Raw genomic sequence first — 21342 nt, 5'->3', positions numbered from 1 at the left:
TAAATGAGTGAAAATTAAATAATTCCAATTAATTAAAAATTACCCAGAAAATTTCTTCCTCAGCATAGGAAAAGTAAATAGATGTGATATCCATGATTCATACAAATTAATATTTCTAATGAAAATATGAATCTTGTATAATATGAAGTTAAGCTTATTCTTTCTTAGTAAGAATCAGATTTAAGAGCTGCAGGGACCACTAGAGTTTAAAGTCCAACCCAACAGCCAAGGACTGTGAATCCTAAAAGCAGAATGTGACTTCCTTTAGGAGGTATTCCATAGAGAAAGAATAGCAAAACATTAAAAGAAATTAGTCACAGTCTATTTTTCTAAAGATTCCAACATGTTATCAAAGATTTCTTTTCCTCAAATCTTACAGGCTCTGCAGCACCTTTCCCCCCTGCTCCTTTAGTATTACACAATCAGCAGATAATTATGTGCTCTTCCACACTGGAAAGTCTCTTCTTTTATTAATGACTCTTTGAAAAGTTCTTTATTATTTATCTTTAAAGTGAGCTTGAGACCATAAGGCTTTCATGACTTTTCCTTTCCTTTGAACTTCAGAGTTCTTAAAAGTAACACAATAGATGGTTCAGGATGTCATAGGCAGTCACAAGTTTCCACCTCTATAATGGGAAATAGGGTTTGGAAACAAATGTGCATCCTCCTTTCTCTACGGATCAAATGTTTGGGATTTTGAAGAACATGTTGCAAAATATTGAGGGTCTTTGCCTTTTGTATGAAATGGGTCAGAACAGTAAGCTTCCTGAATCCAGGAAAAAGACAGAAGGAAGAAACAATTCACGTTTAGAGTAGGAAGTACAATGTGAGTACCAAATGAGCCTTAAATGACGAGTCCACCCAGCCTCTGACCTCCAGTAAGCTCTCGGAGGTACCCCGCATCTCTGCTGAAGCCAACAAACCTCACTGCTGTTTTGGCTGAATGCTCTTTCCTAACCTTAGGCTTACCAGAGCATTCCAGATTGAATATGGGCAATTAGAAGGTAGGCTGTACATATTGCAATTTTTAATCATTGCTTGGGCCATTTAGCTGGCAGTGATAATCCCACAAAACCAACATATCATTCATAAGAAACGCAAATGCCTTTTGGCTAAGAACTGCTCTTCAGTTACTTTATAACCTACTCCTGCTTCAATTCTGCACTATGGCATGTGTGGCTGCGACCTGCCAAATCAGGGCCTAGTGGCTGTTTGGCTCACCCCAGCCATGGAGCCCTTATTCGAATCTGGCAAGTGGAAAATAATACCAATAATTAAAATAATAGGTTTCTCCTCAATAATATTGCTGCTATTTATGCATGGCATAAACTACTTCTGTCGAACACTTTCACTATGGGAAAGGTAATATTGTACAAGAACAATTTCAAGAATTGAAATATCTGATAATTTTTATACTATTTCCATAGAGATGGTCAAACAATAATAATCTGATGACCTTGAAAATTTTATTTTTTGAGAAAATTTACAACTATAGTTGACATACAATATTATGTCTCATGTTTACAACATAGTGATTAGACATTTACATAATGTATGAAGTCATTGCCGCATAAGACAAGTACCTATATGACACCATACACAATTATAACAATACTAGAGGCCTGGTGCACAAAAATTTGTGCACTCAGGGGGGAGGGGGGACCCCTCAGCCCGGCCTGTGCCCTCTCGAGGTCTGGGACCCCTTGGGAGATAACGCCCTGCTGGCTTAGGCCTGCTCCCGGGTGTCAGAGGACAGGCCCAATCCCTAGGTGCAGCCCCTGGTCGGGCTCAGAGCAGGCCCGATTGGGGAGTTGGGGCGCCTTCCCCTGTCATGCACAGAGCAGGGCCGATCAGGGGGTTGAGGAGCTCCACCCTGTCACTCACAGAGTAGGGCCGATAGGGGAGTTGGGGCACCGCCCCCTGTCACACTCAGGGCAGGGCAGATCAGGGGGTTGGGGCGCCGCCCTCTATCACCCACAGAGCAGGGCCGATCAGGGGGTTGGGGCGCCACCACTGTCACACTCAGGCCAGGCCGATGGGGCGGTTATGGCTCTACCCCATCACACACAGAGCAGGGCCTGTGTGTGTGGGGGGGGGTTGCGGCGCCGCACCCTGTCACACACAGAGCTGCAGGGCAATCAGGGGGTTGGGGAGCTCCCCCCTATCAGCACAGAGCAGGGCTGATCAGGGGGTGGGGCATCTTCCCCTGTCACGAACAGAGCAGGGTGGATAGGGAGGTTGTGGCCCCGCCCCCTGTCACACACAGAGCCACAGGGCGATCAGGGGGTTTGGGCGCTGCCCCCTGTCACGCTGATCTCGGTGGCGGGAGGCCTCGCGACTCCGCTGATCCCGGTGCTGGGAGGCATATTACCCTTTTACTATATAGGATAGAGGCCTGGTGCATGGGTGGGGCTGGCTGGTTTGCCCTGAAGGGTGTCCTGGATCAGGGTGGGGGTCTCCACTGGGGAGCCTGGCCAGCCTGGATGAGGGGACGATGGCTGTTTGCAGCTGGTCACACACCCTTCAGGGTGGGAGTCCCCACTGGGGTGCCTAACCAGTCTGGGTGAGGGGCTGAGGGCTGTTTTCAGGCTGGCAGGTAACTGAAGCTCCCAACTGCTCCTTTTTTTCTTTTTTTTTTCTTTTTTTTTTCTTTTTCTGGGCCAGCTTTAGCTCTGGCTCCAGCTCTGAGGCCTCTGCTGCTGAAAGAAGGTATCTGGTTTGTTTAGGTTCTATAATCGAAACTCTGTATCATCTCCAGCTCTGAGATCCCGGGCTCGCTGAAAGCAGGTTTCTGGGGTTTTGTTTAGCTTCTATATTTGTTACAATGTTTCTTAAACTGCAAGCTCAGAGGCCGGCAAGGCAGGCAGGGAATGTTGGAGTCCTCTGTCACTGAAGCAAGCAAGCCTCATGTTAGTTTCAAGCTGCCTGGCTGCTGGCCGCCATCTTGGCTGGCAGTTATTTTGCATATCTCACTGATTAGCCAATGGGAAGGGTAGCGGTCGTATGCCAATTACCATGTTTCTCTTTTATTAGATAGGATTAGAGGCCTGGTGCACAAAGATTTGTGCACTTGGGGGGCACCCTCAGCCCAGCCTGTGCCCTATTGCAGTCTGGGACCACTCAGGGGATGTCCACCTGCTGGCTTAGGCCCGCTCCCCGGGGAATCGAGCCTAAGCTGGCAGTCAGACATCCCTCTGGCAGCCCAGGAGCCCTCAGGGGATGTCCACTTGCCAGCGGGGAGCAGGCCTAAGCTGCAGTCGGACATCCTTAGCGCTGCTGAGGAGGCGGGAGAGGCTCCCACCACCACTGCTGTGCTGGCAGCCGTCAGCCTGGCTTGTGGCTGAGCAGGGCTCCCGCTGTGGGAGCGTACTGACCACCAGAGGGCAGCTCCTGCATTGAGTGTCTGTCCCCTGGTGGTCAGTGTGTGTCATATTGACCAGTCATTCCCAGTTGTTCTGCTGTTAAGGTCAATTTGCTTATTACCCTTTTATTATATAGAACTAGAGGCCCGGTCCATGAAAATTCACGCACTGGAGGGGGTTTCCCTCAGCCCAGCCTGCCCCCTCTCACAGTTTAGGAGCCCTCAGGTGCAGGAAGAGACCCAGCTATCAGTGGAAGGTGATGCCCCATGACACCTCTGCTGCTGCTACTGCCGGCAACGCAAGCCTATGGCAGCCCTGGTTACCTGAGTTTGGGCGGCCCTGAGCAGCTGGGCAGCCGCCATCTGAGGCTTACCTGTGCCTCGGGCCAGCCCTAGGCGGCTGGGGGGCTAAGGGGACTGGGGGACTCCGGAGGCAGGTGCTGCATGCCTGGCGCACCAGCGGGGCTGAGGGGACTGGGTGCCGCCATCTTTGAGGGCGGGCAGTCAATTAGCATATTCCCTCCTTATTGGCTGTGGGCACCACCATCTTTGAGGGCAGGGGAGTCAATTAGCACATTCCCTCCTTATTGGTTGTGGATGCCGCCATCTTTGAGGGTGGGGCAGTCAATTAGCATATTCCCTCCTTATTGGCTGTGGGTGCTACCATCTTTGTGATGGTGTGAGGGTCACTTAGCATATTCCCTCTTTATTATATAGTATTATTGAATATATCCCTTATGATTGTTTTTAAACTGGAAATGGTTACTTCCTAATTCTTTCACCTTTTTCACATATTCCTTCAACCCTCCTCCCATATGGTAACCATCAATTTGTTCTCTGTATCTATGAATTTGTTTCTGATTTGTTTGTCCCTTTGTCTTATTTCACCATGATGTCACTAACGGCAATCTTTTTTTTAACACTTCTTTGTCCAATTAATTATTGATGGACAGTTAGTTTGCTTCCTTCCATATCTTGGCTACTATAAATAATGCAGCAATGAACATATGGGTACATACATCTTTTATCATTACTTCAGATAAATACCTAGAAGTGGAATTGTTGGGTCATATGGCAATCCTACTGTTCATTTTTGGAAGAACTGTCTGTCATACTGTTTCCATAGCGGCTGCAGCAATTTACAATCCTACCAACAGCACACGAGGGTTTCCGTTGCTACACATCCTCACCTTCACTTCTGTTGGTTGATTGATTTATTTATTTTTTAAATATATTTTATTGATTTTTTACAGAGAGGATGGGAGAGGGATAGAGAGTTAGAAACATCAATGAGAGAAACATTGATCAGCTGCCTCCTTCAGACTCCCTACTGGGTATGTGCCCACAGCCAAGGTACATGCCCTTGATCAGAATCGAACCTGGGACCTTTGAGTCCACAGGCAGACGCTCTATCAACTGAGCCAAACCAGCTAAGGCCTGTTGGTTGATTTATTGATGATAGTTATTCTGATCAATGTGAGGTGGTACCTTCTTGCTTAAATACATTTCTAGGTATTTTATCCTTATTGATGCAATTGTAAATGGGATTGTCTTAATTTCTTTCTGATAGTTTGCTATTGGAATATAAAACTATAACCAATGTCTGAATATTAATTTTGCATCCTGCTATTTGCTGAATTCATTTATTAGTTCTAATGGTTGTTGTTTTTTGTTTGTTTGTTTGAATCTATTGGCTTCTCTTTATGTGGTATCATGCCATCTGCAAATAATGAGTTTTACGTCTTCCTTTCCAATTCAGATGCCTTCTATTTCTTTTCCTTGTTTGAGTATTGCAGCTAGGACTTCCAAACTCTGTTGAATAAAAGTGGAAAAAGTGAACATCCTTGTCCTGTTCCCTATCATAAAGAAAAAGCTTTCACTTTTTAGCATTGAGTATGATTTCAGCTGTGCATTTGTCATATATAAGTCTTTATTATGTTAAGGCATGTCTTTCTAGCTCCAATTTTCTGAAAGTTTTTTATCTTCAATGGATGTTAAATTTTGACAAATGCTTTTTTTGCATCTACTGATATGATAATATCATTTTTATCCATAATTTTGTTTATGTGGTGTATCACATTAATTGATTTGCACATATTGAGCCAAGCTTTCATCCCAGGAATAAATCCCACTTGATCCTGGTATATGATCTTTTTGATGTATTGCTGAATTCAGCTTGCTATCATTTTGCTGAGGATTTTTGCATCTATGTTCATTAGGAATATTGACCTATAATTTTCTTTTCTTTTTTTTTGTAGTGTCTTTGTCAGTTTTGATATCAGGGTAATGCTTGCCATGTAAAGTAAGTCTGACAGCCTACCTTCCTCTTCAATTTTCTGGAAAATAGAATAGGTATTAATTCCTTCTTTGAATAAGGTAAAATTCACCTGTGAAGCCATCTGTTCCTGGGCCTTTGTTTATTTGTAATTGTTTTGATTACTGGTTCAATTTCATTATCAGTTAGCAGTCTGTTTAAATTTTCTGTTTCTTCTTGATTCATTCTTGGAAGATTGGATGTTTTTGGAATTATCCATTTTTCCAGGTTGTCTAATTTGTTGGCATATAACTGTCCACAGTATTTCCTTATACAGTAGTCCTTTATATTTCTACTAGTGTTCCAGTGCACAGATTCATGCACTTTGAAAGGGAACTAATTAGAAGAAATGTTTTATATCACTATTCACCCTTTCTCAATAATAGAAGTGTCAACCAAATTCATGATTGACAATGACAGATCAAAACATACACATGAGATTGGTGCCAGCGAGAGCTTTATATATATGTCATGCATGCGTGAGTCAGCTTAGCCTTTTATAGATATAGAATAAACTTGCTTTCAATTAGACCTGTTTTCTGATTTAGCTAAACTTTTTCCAGCCCAGTGAAGCACCCCAACATCTCTTTCAGGTAATTTTTAGAAACACAGCAGATTGCTTATCATAATGCTCTCCAGGACCATCCATGGTGTTGCAAATGGTAAAAGTTCTTTCTTTTTCTTTTTTACAGCAGCGTAGCATTCCATTGTGTAGATGTACCACTGGTTTTTAATCCACTCATCTGCTGATGGGCACTTAGGCTCTTTCCAACTCCTAACTATTGTAAATTGTGCTGCTCTGAACATAGGGGTACATATGTCCTTTCTGATTGGTGTTTCTGATTTCTTGGAATATATTCCTAGAAGTGGGATTACTGGGTCAAAGAGGAGTTCCATTTTTAATTTTTTAAATTCTCCACAGTGTCTGCTCCAGTCTGCATTCCCACCAGCAGTGCACGAGGGTTCCTTTTTCTCCACATTCTCACCAGCACTTGTCATTTGTTGACTTGTTAATGATAGCCATATTGACAGGTGTGAGATGGTACTTCATTGTCATTTTTATTTGCATCTCTCAGATGATTAGTGACTTTAAGCATGTTTTCATATGTCTCTTGGCTTTTTGTATATCCACTTTCAAAAAGTGTCTATGTAAGTCCTTGGTCAATTTTGTGATTGGATTGTTTATCGTCCTTTTGTTAAGTTGTATGAGTTCCCTATAAATTTTGGAGATTAAACCCTTATTGTAGATAACATTAGCAAATATGTTTTCCGATGCAGTGGGCTCTCTTGTTGATGGTTTCTTTTGCTTGAAGAAGCTTTTTGTTTTGGTGTAGTACCATTTGTTAATTTTCTCCTTAGTTTCCATTGTCCTAGGAGCTGTATTGGTAAAGATATTAATACTACATACGTCTGATATTTGCTGCCTATAGATTCTTCTAAGATTTTTATGGTTTCCCATCTTTCATTTAAGTTCTTTATCCATTTTGAATTTATTTTTGTGAATGGTGTAGGTTGGTGATCTAGTTTCACTTTTGCATGTATCTGTCCAATTTTCCCAACACCATTTATTGAAGAGACTATCTTGACTCCATTGTATGCTCTTGCCTCCTTTTTCAAATGTTAATTGAGCATAAAAGCTTGGGTTTTTTATTGTAGATGATTTCTAATTTTAAGCCACTGTGATCTGCAAAGATGCTTGATATGATTTCTGTCTTCTTGAATTTGAAGAGAGTTAGCCTGTGTCCAAATATGTGGTCTAACTTTGAAAATGTCCCAGATGCACTCTAGAAGAATGTATTTTCCATTGCTTTTGGGTGAAATGTTCTGAAGATGTCAATTAATTTCATCTGATCTAGTGAGTCATTTAAGATTGCTGTTTCTTTGTTGATTTTTTTTTGTCTAGAAGATTTATCCAGTTATGTCAATAGGGTATTAAAGTCCCCTACTATGAATATATTGCTGTCAATCTCTCCCTTGATATCTTACAGAAGTGTTTTTTTAAAAAAAATGTATTTGGGTGCTCCTGTATTGAGTGTATATATGTTTACCAAAGTTATATCCTCTTGTTGTATGGATCCCTTTAGTATTATGAAGTGGCCTTCCTTATCTCTTGTTATGGCTTTCACTTTGAGGTTTATTTTGTCAGATATAAGTATTGCTATCTCTGCTTTTTTTTTTTCACTTCTGTTTGCCTGATCTTTTTATTTCTTCATCCCTTCACTCTCAGTCTGTGTGAGTCCATTGTTCTGAGTAGCTTTCTTGTAGACAGCATATATATGGTTCATGTTTTCTTATACATGGAGTCACCCTACGTCTTTTGATTAGAACATTTAACCCATTTACGTTTAAGGTTTTTATTTATATGTACTTGTTGCCATTTTTATTTTTTATGTCTGTGTTCCTTCATCCCTTTCTATTTCTACTTTTCACCACAGTCCCTTTAGCATTTCTTGCATTGCTGGCTTGGTGATAATAAACTTCCTTAACCTTTTATTTTTTCTGTGAAGCTCCTGATTTTACCTTCAATTATGATTGATAACCTTGCTGGATAGAGTATTCATGGATTCAGTCCCTTGCTTTGCATCATTTTGTATTCTTCATTCCATTCCCTTCTGGCATGATGTGTTTCTGTTGAGAAATCATTTGATAGTCTAATCAGAGATCCCTTGTAGGGATCTTTCTATCTCTCTCTTGCAGCCCTTAAGATTCTTTCTTGGTCATTAATGTTTGCCATTGTAATTACGATGTGTCTTGGTGTGGGTCTTTATGGGTCCATCTTGTTTGGGACTCTCTCTGCTTGTGTGACTTTTTTCTTTCCCAAGTCGGGAAAGTTTTCTGTCATTATTTCTTCAAATAGGTTTTCTATTCTTTGCTCCTCTTCTTGACCTTCTGGCACCCCTATTATTTGGATGTTGAGTCATTTCATGTTGTCCCAAAGCTCCCTTAAATTCTCCTCTTCTTTTTAATTTTTTTCCAATTGCTGTTCAGATTGGGTGTTTTTTATTCACTGATTCGGTCCTCAGCTTCTTCTAGTCTACTGTTGAAACTTTTCATTGTGTTTTTTTATTGCCGCTATATCATTCATCATTTCCTCTTGATTCTTACATATGTTGTTGATTTTCTCATCCATCTGGTTTAGGAACTTTATGATCCATAGTCTGAATTCTTTTTCTGACATATTGCTTGCCTCCATTTCATTTAGTTCTTTTTCCGGCGATTACTCCATTTTTTTGTCTCCCCATTTTTGCTGTCTCTTTCTGGCCCTGGGCACCGTGTTTGGGGTTGAAGGTTGAAGACCCTACCAGGCCAATGGTCCAGAAATCATTAGCTCAGAGGCTGGGTCTGCCTTGAGACTCATGCCTTTATTTTCTCTGCTCTAAGTTTTATCCCCTTCTCCCACAGATCTGGTCCCTCCGTTGTCTTCTTAAGAGTATCAGTTCTTCTGGTGTCCAAATTCCTGTGAAAATCCAGAGCCCTCTGACATGCAATTCTCTGTGTGGCCCTGGCACCTATGGAAAAGTGGTGCCCTAGGTCCCTCTGGCAAGGCACTTGCAGCATGGTACTGTGGTCCCTGGCTGGGCATACCAGATTTCTGCAGTTCACCCAAGCACTGTTCTCCTGTGGCCCAGAATGTGGCATGGGCTGGGTTACTCCTGGTAGCCATGGCAGGACTATCCCAGGGGCTGGGATGGAGCCCTTGTGGGTTGCTCTGGGTCACATAGTCAGAGCTCTCCTGTGGCCCAGGGACTCTAAATTGTCCAAGCAGCAAGTCCCTGGGCTTAGGGTATAGTAGGCACAGGTTGCTCTGGGTCCGCACTTTCCTGTGGCCTGGAGTGAGGCCTGTTCTTTGTTGCTCCAGTTCTCCCCTTCCTGGTGTGAAGGGGGAGGGGGGCAAGTTTCTCTGGGTTGCACAGTCCTCACATTTCTGGATCCCAGAGTAAGGCGCACACTGGGTTGCTCAGGCAGGACTGTCCCAGGGAATGGGGTGGAAGGGGCACAGGTTGCTCTGGGTCACATAGAACTCTCCTGTGGCACTGAGTGAGGCATGCACTGGGTTGCTCCGGATCACCCCTCCTGGGGCCTGGGGTGAAACAGACATGGGTTATTCTGGGTCTCACAATCCATGCTCTCCTATGGCTCAGAGTGGGGCATGCACTATGTTGCTCTGGGTCACCCTGACAGAAGGACCCAGGGCTCAGGTGGCTCCAGGTCAGACTGGAAGCACAGTTCTGGGGCAGCGGTTGGGCACAGGGGTCCCCCTGGCTTGCTCTCACTGTGGGGTCCTGGAGCTGGATGCTGGGATGCTGGGTCCTGGCAGGCTGATGAGGAGGCCTGGTATGGAAGGTCACTGCAGATGTCTGGGAGCCTGCCAGGAGGTACTGCACGACTCACTGCTGGGGCATGGTGGTGGTTCCACCCAGGTTATGGCTGTCAAGCAGCATTCTCTAGGCATCCTTTGACCTTCCTTATTGAAAATTTTATCAGCTCTGTCTAATTTGTTAATTCCAGGTGGATGTTCTCTGATTTAGTTATTTTTTTGGCCCCAGAAGGAGGTGCACAACACTTCTCCCAGACAGGTTTATTAAAAACTGTTATTGTCAATTACCAGTATCTAGTTTTATGTTACTTTGTTGTTTGGTTTTTTTAATTTTTTAAATTTTATTTTAGAGAGAGAGGAAGAAAGAGGGAGAGGTAGAAACATTGCTGAGAGAAAAACATCATAGATTGGCTGTCTCCTGCACGCCCTCTGCTGGGGATTGAGCCTGCAACTCAGGTATATGCTCTGACCAGGAATTGAACTGGCAATCTCCTAGTGAATGGGTCAATGCTCAACCACTGAGCCAATAGGCCGGGTTTATGTTCTGTTTTTTTTTATAAAACATCCCTGTGTACAATGATTTAATTCTGATCAATTGTCTACTTTCCCCTCAGTAAAACAAGACAGAACTTTCACAGATAATTGTACAAAGAAAATACTTAAAATCTCCAGTCCAGAACATCCTTTGAGCTAATTAGGAGATCAAAGAATAACACTGTTTTTCACTTCTCTCCCATTTCCCAGAAGTCAGCATTGCAAGCTGAAATATATCATTGTCTAAAGAGTATTCTTTTCATATTGACCCATGGAATATACTGTGGTAATTTGAACACTTAACAAACTATTTGTGATAACATCAATTAAACAGGCCCATGTAAAGTTTATATTATATTAGAAAACTATTTATTGATCCAGAAATCAGGGAGATCAAAATAATTACTTTCATAAAAATGCAAGAATCTTAGTTGGTAAATTTTATTGTCATACCTATAAAATAAAAGCCTAATATGCTAAGTGTCCAACCATTTGTTCGTCCAGTTGCTATGACATGCACTGACCATCAGGGGACAGATGCTCTGACTGGTAAGTTAGCATGCTGCTGGGGTCCAGCCAATTGAGACTGGGCGAGATGGTCCAGACATGCCCTGGAGCCCTCCCGTGGTCCCTCCCTGGCCCCAGTCGTGCACCAGTGGGGTCCCTCGGCCTGGCCTGCACCCTTTTGCAATCCAGGAACCCTCCGGGGATGTTGGAGAGCTGGTTTTGGCCTGATCCCCACAGGCCAGGCTGAGGGACCCCACTGGTGCACGAATCCACCAGGCCTCTAGTATAAAATAAAATCTTTTTTTCTTTTTTTTCTTTTTTTTTGAGAATCTATTCAGAGTACTATCCATGAGTAGAATAAGGGATTGGGATCACCTTCCCAGCATTTTTAATATACACCCTTGGAGGTTTTCACATTACTGTCAGTATCTCATGAGGGAACAAACAACATTTGTTTATTAGGTAACACAACAGCTGATGGCATCTAGAGATGTTATTCTGAATGAAATAAAAATGTGCCATGAAAAATGAATTAGGGAGAAAATGTGGAAAAACGTACTATGGAAAACTATGCCCTCTCATTCTACAACCAACACTTCAAGATGTCACCGTGTACACTTCGTTAATTCAGAGACGTTTTACTTTCCCAAGCTGGCTCTCCACTTACCCGAGTTGTTTTCACTTTATTCCCAGAGGAGCAGCTCCAGCCTTTCCGATCAGGAAGAACTTTACATTCCTCTCCCTCAAGACATGGCTGCATATGACACCACCATTTCTGTTCCACTATGGAAGCTACAGGAGATAGAAAAATAGATGCAATGTTTTCTGTTGGGTTTGTTCATTCTCTGGGTGCACATTTAAAGAAAAAGCCACCAATTTTTCCTATAACTGGCTAGACCAGGGGTGGGCAAACTTTTTGACTCGAGGGCCACAATCGGTTCTTAAACTGGACTGGAGGGCCGGAACAAAAGCATGGATGGAGTGTTTGTGTGAACTAATATAAATTCAAAGTAAACATCATTACATAAAAGGGTACAGTCTTTTTTTTCAATAGTTTTATTCATTTCAAACGGGCCGGATCCGGCCCGCGGGCCGTAGTTTGCCCACGGCTGGGCTAGACTGTGTTTTAGGTTTTAGGGTCTGCCTGCCTTCCCCCCCCCCCCCCCAAAAGGCTAAATCTAGATTTTCTGAGTAGAATAATTATTTTAACTTTACTTTATGGTAAGAATACTTTACATGAGACTTACCCTTTTGAGTCTTTAAACATACAATACACAATAAGCACACTGTTGAATGATTTTCCATGGGAATATATAGGCTTAATGAAAACTGATATATTTGAAAGAAACTAATAGTATGTATTTATGAACTGATTTACATAAACAGATAAGCAAATAAGCCTCTGACCAATTTAGAGTCAATATTTTAGAATAAATGTTATATTTCCCACAGTAGGCTGAAAATCAGAGGGCATTAGAGTTAATGCAATTTTTTTAAAAATTTCTTTATTGTGGGTAGTAGCCAACTTCACAAGATATAGACCATGCTAATATGAGCACTTAAATTATTATTTATGGTAACATCAATTAAATGGCTGGATATCCTATTTTAATTAGGTAAATATTAAAGAAATGAACATTCTGATGCATCTTTACAATAACCAACATTTTATCTGAATTCTATCCACAACTAAATAGTCTCTCATGTGCATGATGTTCATTTTTCATTCTTAAAAACCATCCATGGACTTAGAAATTCATACTATTTAATCATCTGTTTTCATCTTTTCTTTCCCAGTTAATTTACACACACATATCCTCATCTGGTAAATCAGTATTTCATGGCATCAAAGAAGCACTTGAACTTGTTGGAACCCCATTATAATGCCATTTATTATGAAACTGGGTAAGACCTTATACCTCCTTCCAAAGGATTTTGGATTTCAAAATGCCTTCCAAATAACCTCATATCAACCACATAATCTATACTGTGGTCCCTCAGAATTGGCCCCGTCAATAGCATTACAGTGGGGTTCCAGTTCTAAGCAGTCCCGAGCTACACTACCGCAATGAGCAATGTAAAAGTCGCACCATCCACGCAAGATGGAGCAGCTCGCGTGGTGCCTGCCACCTGCCCAGGGAAGCAGGAGCACTTGACAGTTTGTGACCGTTCTTCTATCTTGTTCTTATTACAGCATCTGTGGAGTGCCACCACCTCGCAAGTGCCCGTTTTAACATGGTGAGCTGTACAAACAAAAACAAAAGATGAGACATTAAGAAAGCTTTGGACACTTCCTTCTTCTTTTTAATTAGCAGTGCATTAAATATAGCTCTATAAGGGGCCCACCAGGCATGAAACTGGACCTACAATGATGCTGACTCCATAATGGAAGTTGATTTCTTTTCTAAATGTGGCAGGACCATTTCTGCCAGTAAATGCTTGGTGAAGCAGGAATAATTAGTGACTAGATTAAAATAAGCTGTTAGAACAGTCTGAAATAAAGGAGCAATATATAGTGCCAACAAAAACGTACTTAGTTGTATGTGGCTTCTCTTTACACCTTTTTGTTCAACATGTTAAAGTAAGGTAAACCCCTGGACAAATATGCTACAGTGGGGCTGATGGGTGAGTGTAAGGTCAGGCAGAATACCAATTTTCAAGAAGCAATGATGAAGGTAGGATTTCCCCCTCCTGTACAGTTTCTCTGGAAATGAATTAATTGGCTGATTCTTGAAATTGCTATTATTGTCCCAAAAGTTCCAGCCAGTTTCAGAACCCAAAAATCATTCCTTCCAATTTTGCCTGAGGGGACAACTGCCACCAAATGGCACCAAGTACAGCCAGAACTTGGGTGGATTTATATCTAGCCTAGAAACCCAGTCCAAAAAGCTGTGAGGTCCCATTTCATCCACTTTGCAGTAAGGCTATGAAGGTGAAATTTGGGGACCTGACATCAGATTATGATGAGGTTCTATTACTCCTACTGTGACATGATAAAGCAAAAGTTTCATCTGCTAAAAACAAAAATAGCTTAGAATCCAATATTTATTGAAATACCATACTTTCAGAAATTTTAAAACTGATTGCTATAAAAACAAATGTACTTTAATGTTATAAACATATTGAAAAGAGCACATTATGCATTTATAATATTTTTTGGCATTTATAATATTAATCTTCCCTGGGAGATGAGGAACCACTGTGCAGTAACTCAGGTTAGATAACTTCTTTAGATTTTCCTTGTGAGAAAGAGGAAATCACACATATTATCCACCTCATACCTCCATGAGCGATCAAGAAGCTCAAGTATGACATACAGCTTTGACACATAATTCTCAAAAGAGCTCTTAAGAAGCAAATATCATTTCCAAAGTCACAAAGCGACCCTACCAAACTAAAAACTTAAGAGCGAGACTTCCATTCCTCATGCTTTGGTGGTGGCCTCCCCATGATAATTTCGTTCAGTCTATGACTTGTACCTATTGGTTTAGGTCTCTTAAGTGTAAATCTACAGCCCAGATTTCTTTCCTAAGCTCTATTTCATAAGTGATGCTTCCTGAATTATATCTCTACTTAAGTGTCTTATAAGGAGCTCACATTAGAGAAAAAAGAAAACAAAAGACATTCTAGCCCAACCTATTTTTTGCTAAATTCTCCTTTCCCCAAGACTTCTCTATCTACTTCTGGAACATACTTTCTTAGCTAATGATGATTCCATTTGTTTTAACTTATTTAATGTTTTGTGTTATACAAGTCATCATACTGCTTTCTACACTATACATAGTCACATTTTAATTGAGTCAATACCACACATCAGGCATGGTTCTGAGTTCTAGGGTTGCAGCAGTGAATAAGAGGGACATAGACCATGTCCTCAAAGAGCTCATATTCCTCTGGAGAAAACAAATAATAATGCCTAAGTTAATGATTCCATAGGACAATATTAGATTTGTAAGTGCTTTGAAGGAACTGCAGTATGTTTTTGAGAGTAATTAAGGACAGAGAAAATGTATATTTTAGCGAGTCTCAAGGAAGACCTCTCAAAGAGGAACCTGAATAATGACCCAAGTGAAGAAAAGGAAGCACCCATTATGAAGATCTAAGGAAGAGCATTCCAAAGAGAAAGAGCAGCAATGACAAGGTACCAAATAGGCAAAAGCATGGTATGTTCTCAGGACAGGAGGATGACCAGTGTGGCTGAACAACTGAGAAGTCAAGGGAAAGGTGTCAGAAGTGTGGGAAGATCATGTAGGGTCTGGTATGCCACAGTAAGGAGATGGGACTTGACTCTCATTGCAAGGGAAAGTCTTTGGGTAGAAATGGTATTATCTCATTAACACTTTAGACATTTTTTCAGGCTGCTCTTTAGAGAAAGGACTGGGGAAAAGAACAAGCAAGAGTGTAATGAGGGAAACCAATTATGAAGAGACTGCAGGAGTCTAATTGATAAAGGATGGAACTAAGACTATACTAACAGCAGCAGAGTTGTGGGAAAGTAGCAGGTTAGGGGTTCAGTGAAGGGTTGGTTTGACTTGCTAATGGGTAGAGGGGAAAAGGAATTAAGGATTAATTAGCTGTGAGGGGAAAAGGAATTAAGGATTACTCCTAAATTTGTCCTGAGGTTGGTGGTGTTGGTAAATAAAGTCTTGGGGAAAGGAGAATTTGGCAAAAGATGGGTTGGGCTAGTTCTCTTTTTTTCTCTGTTAAATGTGATATCCTTATAAGATACTCAAGTAGAGATATAAATCAGGCAGCATCATTTATGAAATAGAGCTTAGAGAAGAAATATGGGCTCCAGATTCACACTCAACAGATCTGAACCAAATTACCATGGAAAGGCTACCAGCAAAGAAGGGGAAAATGTCCAAAATATAGACTTGCAATGAAGGAAACAGAAAAAAAAAAAAAAAAAAAAAAGACTGATAGGACCAACATATGGGGTGCGAGAAAGAAGAACCCAAAGTAAAGACATAGAAACCAAAGAATAAAATGTTTCAAGAAGAAGGGATTGATCAGCTATGTCAAATGCTACTGAAAGGTTCAATAAATTAAACGAAATAATTGTCCCTTAGAAAAGTAATATGATGCAGTGGTTAAAACCAAAGTTGCTGGGTTCAAATCTAAGCTCCTCCTAGCAGCTGTGTGATTTTGGGCAAATTACCAACATCTCTGAGTGGCAGTCTTTCATGTCTAGAACAGAGATGCTAATAGCATAATCTTCATATGGCTGGTTTGGGAATTAAATGATTTATCATGTATCAAGTATTTAGAGCACTTCCCGACTCATCATCAGCACTCTGTTAGTATTGTAAGCATTTCAACTTAATAAAATCATTTTTAATGGCTTGATAAAGTCATGAGTAAAGTATGTTTGGTACAGAATAAGATGTAAAACTGTACAATTATAAACATTTCTTTCATGGAGTTTTTCTGTGAAAGGAAGAAAGAAAACAGATACCATAAAAGCATGCTTACTTGCTGGAATGATCTGGTAGAAAGATCAGTCAATATCGGAGAGAAAAATGGATAATTGAAAAAGAATGTTCTTGAGAAGGAAAAAGGAATTGAGATTCAGGGCACCAGAGAGGTTGGCATTAGACTGATGTGGGGACACAATCCATTTGACTGAAGCAGGTAAGTGTGAGTGAGTGGAACAGGTGGTGAGAAGATGAGGCAGTTTCTTACATGATTTTATCTAGTTTTTCTATGAAATACGAGAGATGTTTCAGAATAAAAAAGAGTACTAGTATATGAAGTAAATATCTCAAAAAGAAGAAAGCAAGTTTATCTATAAAAGGCAGTAGATCATCTGGCAGGAAGTTGGCTGACATACCCTGTGAAGTGCAGATGGCACAGTGGATGGAAGAAGAGGTGGCATACTGAGCAGAATTAAGATAAACATCTCTGTGATATTGGATTGTTTGGTATGCTTGGAATTTTTATAGTGATATAGGAAAACAGAGATGTTAGTCATGAGGCAATTAATTCTGCCACTCTCTGAATGGAAGCCAGGTGAGAGATAAGATATTACTAGGATTCTTCAGATAGTGAAGCTGCTAGGCAGAGTGCTCTAGTGCTCCCTGGTCTTCCCCAGACTATGGCAGCCAGGAGCACACAGTAGGTTGCACCAACCTCTCCCCTGAGAAAAAAAAGGCATAATTTCAGCACCAAGGCCATTTTACCAACTTTGTTATAAGGAAGATTTTATCATACATTGAAAAAGACGCTTAATCTGATTTTTTCCCCCAAATGCCAATATCAAAAGTTTGACTTTGACAAGAAAAATAAGAGGATAAAAATCAGTGTGGTAGTCATTAGTGCTGTTTAAAAAATGTTTCTGGTTCTCTCCTTTCTGGGATGTGGCAGTACTATATTTCTCCACCCAATTCAATTTAGATGCAGTGATGTGACTTGTTTAGGCCAATGAGATAAAAGTTAAATAATATGAGTCCCTTATGAGAAGAGGGAAAGGAGAGCAGTCTGTGTGGATAACTAATCTATGACAAAGGAGGCAAGACTATACAATGGGTTAAAGATAGTCTCTCCAATAAATGGTGTTAGGAAAACTGGACAGACACATGAAAAAATGAAACTATAGCATTTTTTGTATTACATATAAAAATAAACCTAAAATGGAACTATAGCATTTTTATATTACATACAAAAATAAACCTAAAAATGGATTAAAAACTTAAGTGCAAGACCTTAAACTATAAACTCCTAGAAGAAAACATAGGCAGTAAATTCTGCCGTCACTCAGCAATAGTTTTTGTACCTGTCTCTTCAGGCAAGGGAAACAAAAGAAAAGTAAACAAATGGGACTACCCCAAACAGAAGTTTTTGCACAGTGAAGGAAACCATCAACAACACGAAAAGCCAGCTCACTAAATGGGAGAATATATTCACCAATGATACGTCAGATAAGAGCTTACTATCCAGAATATATAAGAAACTCATACAACTTAACACTAAATAAAACCCAAACCATCTGAATAAAAAATGGACAGAGGACCTAAATAGACATTTCTTCGAAGAAGACATATAGATGGCCAATCGACATGAAAATATGCTCAACACCACTAATCATCAAATAAATGCAAATCAAAACCACAATGACATTTCACCTCACAGCCCTAAGAGGGCTATCATCAACAAACAGCAAGTGTTGGCAAGCATGTGGAGAAAGGGGAATCATGCACTGTGTGGTGGGCTTGTAAATTGACGCAGTCACTATACACCAATATGGAGGGTCCTCAAAAAATTAAAAATGTAACTATCATACGACTCAGCAATCCCAGTTCTAGATAGTTCTCTAACAAATCCAAAACACTAATTTTAAAATATATACATACCCCTATGTTTATTGCAGCATTATTCACAATAGCCAAGATATTGGAAGCAACCCAAGTGTCCATCTGTAGACAAATGGATAAAGAAAGTGTGGTACATTGTACAATGGAACGTGACTCAGTCATAAAAAGAATGAAATGTTACCTTTGTAACAACCTGGATGGACCTAGAGTTTATTGTGCTAAGTTAAAGTCAGGCAGATAAAAAAACAAATACCATATGATTTAACTTATATGCGGAATCTAAAAAAATAAATGAAGAAACATAACAAACAAACTCATAGTTACAGGTATCAACTTGGTGATTGCCAGATGGGATGGGTGTAAAAGGTGTAGGGGTTAAGAAGTACAAATCAGTAGTTACAAAATAGTCACAGGACTATAGAGTACAGCATAGGGAATGTACTCAATAATACAATAACTATGTATGGTGTCAGATGGGCACTAGACTTATTGGGGAATCACTTCATAAGTGATGTAAATGCCTACTCACTGGGTTGCACACTGAAACTAATATAATATTGTATGTCAATTTTAATTGAAAAATAAATTTAAAAAAAAAGAGCGAGTATGCAATTCACCACATTTCTCCCTACCAGCCAGAGAAACCAATTGTGTTCTTGGTAGTAGAGATTTGATCAAGCTGAGTCCCCACCAAGATGCACCTATGCCTGAGAAATAAACTTTCAATTGTTATAAGCCTCTAAAATTTGGAGGTTGTTTATTATTGCTCCAAAACTTAAGCCTCAGTAGTACTTTCTCTTGGACTGTTCAGTATATTTTCCTAAATGCATTAGTTGGAGAATAATTCAGGTAAGTATGGTATCTCAAAACCTGGATCATTTACCTTATTTAAGTCAATGCAGAATAAATATGAAAAAGAAAAATTTGTTTAGATATTTATGTGATTCAAAGAATTGTAATGAATTCTTCCACAGTTGGATAATTACATGGGCTAAGTTCCGTACGTCAGCGCTCTGTTGAAGAAAGTGTGCTTCTTTTTTCTCTGAGGAGAACGGAAGTGAAATGCACACGTGGTTCAATGGAGAGGAGGATAAGGTAGGCGCTGCAATGGGAAGACAGACCATGGGACGAAACGCTAAGAGATTAATAATAAAGGCGTCAGCAAAGGCAGGCCTAACAGACATGAGGCTTTTCTGCCCTAAACTTTCTTTTCATTGCCTATGAATAAAATACTCAGGCATACAGGTTTTGTTTCCTGGCAAGAAATGTGATTTTGTGAAAAATCTCTCTCAGCCTTTGCTGTTCTTATTAGAACTCAAGTTGTAAAGTTTATTGTGGGAGAATGAGAGAGGGATAATCTTTTTAAAAATAGGATGGATAGAGGGATAGATGGATAATCTTATATTGAAAGAGTTTGAAGGCTTAGGTAGGGAGAGTATTGACTGTTCAGTATTACTTTATATATGCTGGTAGATATGCCTCAAAACAGGGAAATGAATCTTCTTGCAGAATTTAGTCCACCTAAGCATAGCATGTATATAAATATATGTAGTTTTCTCATTTATCTGATGTACTTCTTATAACTAAATTCTTGTGGACAAAGACTAATTTTTCATGTAAACTGCTCAGTATGTGGTATGTGTTTAATAGGTGGTAAACAAATAATTTAAGAAGGTAAAACTAATGCCTGTGGTTTTATTTTAAAAGGTTAATGAGACTGTAAGGAATTCAAGCAGTTACTAGAATTCTCTACACAGATTCAGACAGAGCTCATGCTAAACTAACCTAATCAAATATTAAGGTTTTTCCAAATTAACAAAACAGGCTTCACAGACAATCAGTTAGCATCATAATAAAATGATGCGAGACCCCCTGGAGAAGATTTAAATGAAAAAAAGAATAATTAAAAAAAAAAGACCTGATTTCAGAGGGATAGGAACATCAATGATGAGAATCATTGATTGGCTGCCTCCTCTATGTCCTGTGAAAGGCCACAGCCAGCGTGGTTTTCGGGTTCAAAGGCTTGGAGAAAGAGCTGATGCGCAAATTGACACACAAAAAAAGAAATAATAATTTTGAAATTATGGGGGGAAGCCAGGGAAAAACTTAACTGTAGTAGTCAAGTTCCACTGAGTCTCCCTTCCCAGCTGCTTTTATTTACTAGAATACACAACTGCCTTTTAGAAATGCAAACAGACATATCAATGGTAATATTTAGTAAACAGAAGATTATCAGGTTTTGGGGGAGTTTCTTTAGACCATTGAGTCAGCAGTAGGTAATAAAATGTAAATATTCACCCTCTGAATATCAAAGGAGTCCAGATTAGCCTTCTGAGGGACTCCTCGCATTTATATTAATTACTGTTGATCTTGGTTTCCAGCAATGCCCCCTACTGGGGACCGAGCCAGAAACCTGGGCATGTGCCCTGACTAGGAATGGAATTGTGACCTCCTGGCTCATGGGTCGATTTTCAACCACTGAGCAACACCAATTGGGCACAAATTTTTATTTTTTATGTAAGAATTCTGAAGTTAAAAACAAAAAGAAACACAACCCACCTGGTTGCTAGTCTGCAATTTTTCCCTGTCTGGATGTGATGCATAAACACAAAGTTGCCTCCTCCAATTTTGTGAAGTGACACTAGAGACACATCAGTTTAATTCTTATAAAAATAAGAATACCAAGCCTTACCCAGCTCTAATTGTGCCTTCCAATCTTATTACCTTACATGTTATTTCAACAATAGGATCATTAGCCGTATAATGGCCCAGAAACATGGCCTTAAGAGACTACCACTTAAATCATATCTTAAGATTCCTAAATGTTTTGCAAAGGTATATTCTGGCATGAAGTCCTATAAGACATTTTTTCCAAATTATTTTTTTTTACACATTGAAAGGCACCTCTCCATAAGGGGGCAAAATGAATTAAATAGCATTTTATTTGTAAGCATGCAGAGATTTTTTTAAGCATTATATACATACATAATTATAT

The 21342-nt window shown here is 40.2% G+C and overlaps 1 protein-coding gene across 2 annotated transcripts in view; it reads right to left on the bottom strand.

Annotated features, from left to right (window-relative positions):
* The window catches only part of TAFA2 (TAFA chemokine like family member 2), a 469616-nt gene that overhangs the window by 35856 nt on the left and 412418 nt on the right, over positions 1–21342 (bottom strand). For both annotated transcript variants that reach the window (XR_004966397.1, XM_036301775.1), the window contains exons 3-4: positions 13125–13277; positions 11702–11826 (exon numbers count right to left, since the gene is read on the bottom strand). Coding sequence is in view for 1 of the 2 variants with exons in the window: in XM_036301775.1 (XP_036157668.1) it covers positions 11702–11826; positions 13125–13277 (278 nt within the window). In the remaining variant the exon portion in view is untranslated. The remainder of the gene's footprint in view (positions 1–11701; positions 11827–13124; positions 13278–21342) is intronic.

Source organism: Myotis myotis, unplaced genomic scaffold (assembly GCF_014108235.1).
Source record: "Myotis myotis isolate mMyoMyo1 unplaced genomic scaffold, mMyoMyo1.p scaffold_m19_p_3, whole genome shotgun sequence".
In the NCBI taxonomy this organism is placed as follows: Eukaryota; Metazoa; Chordata; class Mammalia; order Chiroptera; family Vespertilionidae; genus Myotis; species Myotis myotis.
This window is presented reverse-complemented; position numbering and strand designations above follow the sequence as displayed.